Below are 6999 nucleotides of genomic sequence, written 5' to 3'. Positions count from 1 at the left end.
AGAGAAGTCCCTAATCATTAAGGTGATCTTAAAATGTTAACACTGAAATGTGACTTTAAAAGAAAAAAAGGCATTTGGCTCATGGTTTACCTATTACCCTCCTCTTATGTTTTTCCTATTATTCTTTAACTTGGGAAGAATGATTTCTTGATTATCGAAATGCTAAAATAAACTTATACTTCTTGAATCAACATTCCAGTCTTTCCAAATAATTTCGAATTGAATTTTCTAAGTCTCCTCACCCTTCAACCAACCTCCAAAGTAGGGGGCATCCTCTATACAGTCCATCAGCCAAGTAAGAGGCATTTTTTAAAGGGTAACACGTTGCTAAATAATCTCCTTACTGGATAGAGCACAGGACAGTCCAGTGGAGTAATGGCTCAAAAAGCCCACGACTGACAAATGTGTTATAAGCAAAAATACACAGACGGTATTTAAATTTAATGTACGATCAGATTACGTAATAGTATTAATAGTATGGCTACGCAGGGTTTAGTTTTAATTCTGGCTTTAAAAACCTGGTTGTGTAACATGGTTCATTCAGCTCCACGGCTAGATACGGAATCACTAACATCTAGATTAATTCTATACCAGCTGTTAACAAGTTCAAAACATCCTGAGGCCTTCGGTTTTCCCCTGATCTATAAAAGATACACCAATGTCCGTGTCCGTACCTTTTCTGTCATTCAACGAAAATAAATACCTAGTGAGAGTAAACACCCTCAGGGCACCTCCGTGACAACATACAAATATTAAAGATCTTTAAAAATCTTTTAAAACTAGCACCTCGGGAAGCTTGTTATGTCTGGTGAAAAGTTTTGTAAAACGAACTTGCTGGGATTTCACATAAAGAAAACAAAGAAACTTAAAAAGTAGTTGCAGTTCTTGCAACATAAACGCAGCCGAAAAGTGTTCACGGGCATGAGTCCTGCCCTGCAATAGGACGATGTCAACTTCAGAGCCACTTTCCAGGGGGCGTTTCCTGAGGCCCCCCCATCTTAGTGCCCAGGCAGAGGTCGTCGTGTTTTTTTTTTTTGGTTGAAGTTTTATTTCCATATCAATTAGATTTGCATATATTCACCTTCTCAGTATCAGAAGTGTAAGGTGTCAAAGATAAAAAGAAAAAATATCTGGTACCAGCACTGCCTGATTTCAAATACTCTACTTTTTTCCACATAATGTTACCTTCAAAAACGGAATACATATTCAAACTTCTCCACTGCTATACAATTATTAGTTTTCAAATTCTGTGACCTTAGTGAAGTTAATGACACACAGAATTATCATTACATTTTATTAGAATAGCAATGAATGACAACACGTAAACCACGACGCTTCTGACAGTTACTTGGTAAAACGGGAGGATGCTTTTTGATTTTCTAAGAGGGAGCGGCCCGCGCCTCCCCAGGCCCGGGGACTGGAGGGAGCGGCTTGGGGAGCCCGGAGCTCGGCGAGCCGGGGACCCCCGGGCGGGGAGGGCAAGGGACCCGAGGCGCGGCGGGCGCCGGGAGCAGAGCTGACCCCGCCGGCCTCCGCTGCGCGCGGGCCCCGTCACGTGCTCGGCGGCTGCGGGGCCGTCCCGGCCGGGCCGGCTTCACCGCGTGGGCGCCGCAACCACTCACCGAGGTTGACGACCTTGAGCGCCGTGAAGAAGCGGTCCTGCCCGGCCAGGTCCTGCCAGGGCGCCCTGGAGCAGTGGTACTTGATGAAGGGGAAGCAGCCGGTGCGCAGGACGTGGTAGTTGGCGCCCTGCACCGGCCAGTTGAAGTGCGAGAGGCCGAACTGGTCGTTGCGGACGGCGCTGTAGGGCACGCAGAAGGAGGTCCAGGGCGGCAGGCGCCGCTGCAGCAGGTGCCGCGTCAGCACCTCCGAGGCGCGCGGCTTGGGGCGGGCGGCGGCGCGCGAGGCCCAGGGCCGGCACAGCAGCAGGCGCAGCGCGGCCTCGTGGGCCCTCCGCAGGGCCTCCATGGCCCGCCGCGCCGGGGACGCCGGCCGAGGTCCGCGCCGGCCGCGGGGCGTGTCTAGGGCGTCAGGGCCGCAGGCGCGCCGGTGCGCGCCCCCGGCGAGCGGCGGGAAGGCCAACGGGCGCCGTGCGGGTGCCCGAGAGCCCCCGGGGTGCGGCGGCGCGTGCGCACAGCCGTCACGCCGTCTCCCGCCGGGGGTGGGGTCTGGGGAGGTGAAGAGGGGCGTGGCCTGCGCGAGGCGGAGGGACACCCGGCGGAGAAGCCGGTTTGCAGTGACCCCGTGTGACCTCACTTTGTCGTGACCCCGTGTGACCTCACTTTGTCGTCAGTAACTCGGGCGGGGGAGGAATTCGGGGAGGTCTCTTCCGTTTGGGTCTGAGGAAAAGGCAGGTGCAAAACAATTCAGTAACTTAACCACCTGCGCGAGGGGCAGGACTCAAACCCAGGTCTCCCGCCCACGCCCCCGACTCGAGGGAAGCCCTTGGGTGGCTTTACTGAAACACAAGGAGGCGCCCTCGGGGAACTGAACTGACAGCCACGACCCCGGGCCTGCGTGGCCTGGTAAGGCCAGGAGCACTTTTGTGTGTAGGCCCTTGCTGTCGGGTTCGCTGTTTAAAATTAGTCCCAGAGATTTAAAAATCAAAAGTTTATTTGAAAACCTCACGTCTCGGCCGGGCGAGGTGACTAATCCCAGCACTTTGGGAAGCCGAGGCAAGCGGATCACCTGAGATCACGAGTTCGAGACCAGCCTGCCCAACATGGTGAAACCCCGTCTCGATCTCTACTAAAAATACAAAGTTAGCCGGGCAGAGTGGCACGGGCCTGCGCCTGTAGTCCCAGCTCCCCCTACTCCCCGGGAGGCTGAGGCAGGAGAATCGCTGGAACCCAGGAGACGAAGGTTGCAATAAGCCGAGATCACGCCACTGCACTCCAGCCTGGGCGACAGAGGAAGACTCTGTCTCAAAAACAAAACAAAACAAAACAAAAAAAACTTCACGTCTCTCAGTGCAGTGTCAGGATACACAAAGGCACGTCCCTCTAAGAACCTGGTAAACGGACCAGGAGCCTCTTACTAGCCTTCGTGGTCCTCAGTCACCCATTATCAATCCATTACTTTAGGAAAAACTTTACTCAAATTTTGTGGCCTCTTAAGGCAATAACTTACAGACACACCTGTTTTAAAAAAAAAAACATTTCCAGCCAGGCGTGGTGGCTCACGCCTGTAATCCCAGCACTTTGGGAGGCGGAGGTGGGCTGATCACCTGAGGTCAAGAGTTGGAGACCAACCTGACCAACATGGTGAAACCGTGTCTCTACTAAAAATAGAAAATTAGCTGGGCGTGGTGGCGTGTGCCTGTAATCCCACCTACTCGGAAGGCTGAGGCAGGAGAATCGCTTGAACCCAGGAGGCAGAGGCTGCAGTGGGCCAAGACCTCGCCAGTGTACTCCAGCCTGGGTGACAGAGTGAGACTCCATATTTAAAAAAAAAAAAAAAAAGAAATTTCCTCTTGTCCTAAGCTCATCTTTTTTTTGGAGAGGTCATACATGAACAAGATGATGGGTCTGAAAGCACCTTATGTAAATGGGGTACAGTAATTATGTGTTAAGCATCATATAACAATTACTATCGTTGCTAAAAACTTAAGAGGGATGTAGCATAGTATGGCAAAATTTTATATTCCCCAGTTTTTATTGAACATTGAGCACTCACCAACATATACCAAATCTTGAACTTTACCTTGTAGAATTTAAACTTGAATTTTGCCTTATAGAACAGAATTTCTTCTTTCTTTCTTTCTTTCTTTTTTTTTTTTGAGACAGGATCTCTCTGTTGTCCAGGCCGGAGTGCAGTGGCTTGATCTTGGCTCACTGCAACTTCTGCCTCCTTGGCTCAAGCGATTTTCCCACCTGCTCCCAAGTAACTGGAACTACAGGTGTGTGCTACTACACTTGGCTACTATTTTTGGCATTATTTTGTAGAGGTGGAATTTTGCCATGTTGCCCAGGCTGATCTTGAACACCTGGGCTCAAGTGATCTGCCCGCCCCTGCCTCCCACAGTGGTGGGATTACAGGTGTGAGCCTCCACACCTGACCAACTTAAATTTTAAAAAACAGTGGAGTCCTTCTTCAAACGAAATCTGTTGAAGATCCCCAACATATAAAGGTTAAAACTTATGCTTTATTACTAAACGTCTTAAGTTCAAAAAATTTTTTTTAAGTTTTTATTTTACTTATTTATTTTTCAGGTGTGGGTTCTCACTATGCTGCTTAAGCTAATGTAGAGCTTGAGTGATTCTCTAGCCTCTTCAGTCGCTGGGATTATAGGAGCCACCATGCCCAGCTATAAATCCAAAATTTTTATATTAAATTTATAGGTAAATAAAAAAAAAAACAATGAAACTCGTGTGTTGTTGTCTTGGATTTTCTTTTGTTTTGAGCAGAAAGGGGCTTCACTGGAAAAAAAGTGGGTAGCCCAAATAATAAACAGGAAGTCTAGAGAACCAAGCTCTGAAAATGGGAAGGAACCAGGAGAGTCTTAACAGCAAAGACAGAGGTTAAGACCAACAGGAACTAGTCTGGCAAGCATACCATTGCTGGTCCCATTGCCACTGGACTCTTCATCCTGTTGCTGGCAAAATGTTGAAGCTGGGAGTTGTGGTTGTGAAAGTTGATCCTTTGAATTGAGTTGTTCTGATCCCCAGCTAAAACAGAAAAGCCAGGGGGAGAAAGCACTCAGGACACATAACATTCCTTTAGAAATGTAATTCTCTGCAAGTTCCACTGCTGAAACTGCCTGTTGTAACCTGAGACCAGTTTTATCTGTAACTGCTGAGATAACTTGCTGCAACTCTAGGACTAATTCTCCCCGTTGCTATGGCTCACCTATTGGAGCTTGCCAGCCCCCAGGAACTTGACTAGTGCCAGTGAACTTTCTCAAAGAGCTATATGTACATTTTTCTGTTTTATAAAAGCGCCAACCTTCTCTTTGCTCTTTGGACATATTGATGACCACCTGGTCCATGTGTATATACCAAATTGCAATTTTTTCTTCCCCAAAGAAGCATAACATTTAGAGGTCAATCTCTATATTTTAACTTCAACATAGGTGCAGTTACAGCAGACTTAGTATCCACTTTATTTCTGCATCTTCTGTTTAGGTTGTATACTATTAAGAAACTTCTGATTTCTCCAGAGAAATAGATACAAATAAGAGTGGTTTTTCAATGATTCACCTTGAAATCTGGGCATGTGCTTCAATTACAAAAATGGCAGCAGGAGATTAATTATGAGATCTACACTGAAATGACTTAACCTCAAATTAATGTGTGGGCAGTTCGCAATATGTTACATTTTGGCATTATCTCTCTTTTGGCAATATAAAAATCTTTAAAAAACACACACACACACACAAAACCATGAAATTTGAATTTAACATGCAGAACCCCTGAAGTATGTCTCAGAAACCCTAGGTCCTGTGGCATATGAGATGAAAACCACTGATAAAGAGAACCAGATATTACCTATGTTCACTGCATTTTCTCATCAAGAAGTCTTGGGAAAAGGGCTAGCAAACTGAAGGACTTCTGCTGAGAGCAGCTCTCTTGGCTAAACCTCATCAGCAGTGAGGGTTTCCTTTCATCTGAGGCTCTTTCGCCATCTCCCTTTCTTTCCTAAGGTAGAAAGTTCCCCCAAAGAGAGCCAAAAATGGTGGGCCACGCCCCATATTTAAGAGTGTTTGAATGAAACATTCCCCTACCTAAAGATACAGAGATGGAGAAAATACCATCTCTTCTAACTTTAAGATTGTATGGTGCCACTTCCATAATTGAAATAAGAATTTCTCAAAACAACAACAAAAACCAACCCACAAATCAGATGCTTGATTTTCTTTTCAGTTCCAATTCTTCATGGCTGTGAAACAAAGGGTCCTAGGGCTGTGTTTGAAGCTGGCAATCAAAAGTCTAAGTTGATGCTTTGTTTTGTTTGAGATGGAGTCTTGCTATGTCGCCCAGGCTGGAGTGCAGTGGCATGATCTTGGCTCACTGCAACCTCCACCTCCTGGGTTCAAGTGATTCTTGTGCCTCAGCCTCCCAAGTAGCTGAGACTACAGGCGTATGCCACCATGCCCGGCTAATTTTTTGTATGTTTAGTAGAAGCCGGTTTTCACCATGTTAGTCAGGATGGTCTCAATTTCCTGACTCCATGATCCACGCGCCTTGGCCTCCCAAAGTGCTGGGATTACAGGTGTGAGCCACCGCGATTGGCCTAAGTCAATGTTTTTTTTTTTTTTAAAGTTGTATCCTATAATTAGGAATGCATTAAATACATCTTTCTACACAGCATAGAGAAATGGTATATCTCTTAAAAGGAACCCCTTAAAATGGTGACAAACACTGATACTGTGTACAGCATTTAGCATGAGCACATATACTGCATGCTGCTCCCAAAAGGGACTTAGCATTCCTGCTTTTGTTTTAAAGGCACGTAGAACATTGTAGGTGCCTAGAACATGTTAAAAATGAATTTAGGCCAGGTGCGGTGGCTCACGCCTGTAATCTCAACACTTTGGGAGGCCAAGGCAGGCAGATCACCTGAGGTTGGGGGTTCGAGACCAGCCTGACCAACATGGAGAAACCTCGTCTCTACTAAAAATACAAAATTAGCCGGCGTGGTGGTGCATGCCTGTAATCCCAGCTAGTCAGGAGGCTGAGGCAGGAGAATCGCTTGAACCTGAGAGGTGGAGGTCGCAGTGAGCCAAGATCACACCACTGCACTCCAGCCTGGGCAACAAGAGTGAAACTCTGTCTCAAAAAAAAAAAAAAAAGAAGAATTTTATAAAATCGATAAATTGGGATATATTAAAATTAAAATTTTCTATTCATCAAAATGCATATTAAGAGAATAAAAAGGTAATTCCTAGAGTGGAAGAAGTATTTGCAGTACATATCTGAGAAAGCATTTGGGTATCTAGAACACACTCATACAAATCATTAAGAAAAAAACAATTCAATAGAAAAATGAACAAATATTGCC

The 6999-nt window shown here is 46.3% G+C and overlaps 1 protein-coding gene across 1 annotated transcript in view; it reads right to left on the bottom strand.

Annotated features, from left to right (window-relative positions):
- Positions 1-2079, bottom strand: part of CUNH15orf61 (chromosome unknown C15orf61 homolog) — a 6106-nt gene extending 4027 nt beyond the window's left edge. Inside the window, exon 1 of the mRNA XM_017518949.2 lies at positions 1623-2079. Coding sequence (XP_017374438.1) covers positions 1623-1968 — 346 coding nt within the window. The 5' untranslated portion in view covers positions 1969-2079. The remainder of the gene's footprint in view (positions 1-1622) is intronic.
- Positions 2080-6999: the final 4920 nt, after the last annotated feature.

The sequence above is a fragment of the Cebus imitator genome, unplaced genomic scaffold (genome assembly GCF_001604975.1).
Source record: "Cebus imitator isolate Cc_AM_T3 unplaced genomic scaffold, Cebus_imitator-1.0 Scaffold715, whole genome shotgun sequence".
NCBI lineage: Eukaryota > Metazoa > Chordata > Mammalia > Primates > Cebidae > Cebus > Cebus imitator.
Note: the sequence above shows the minus strand (reverse complement) of the source record. Positions and strands in the feature narration are given on the sequence as shown.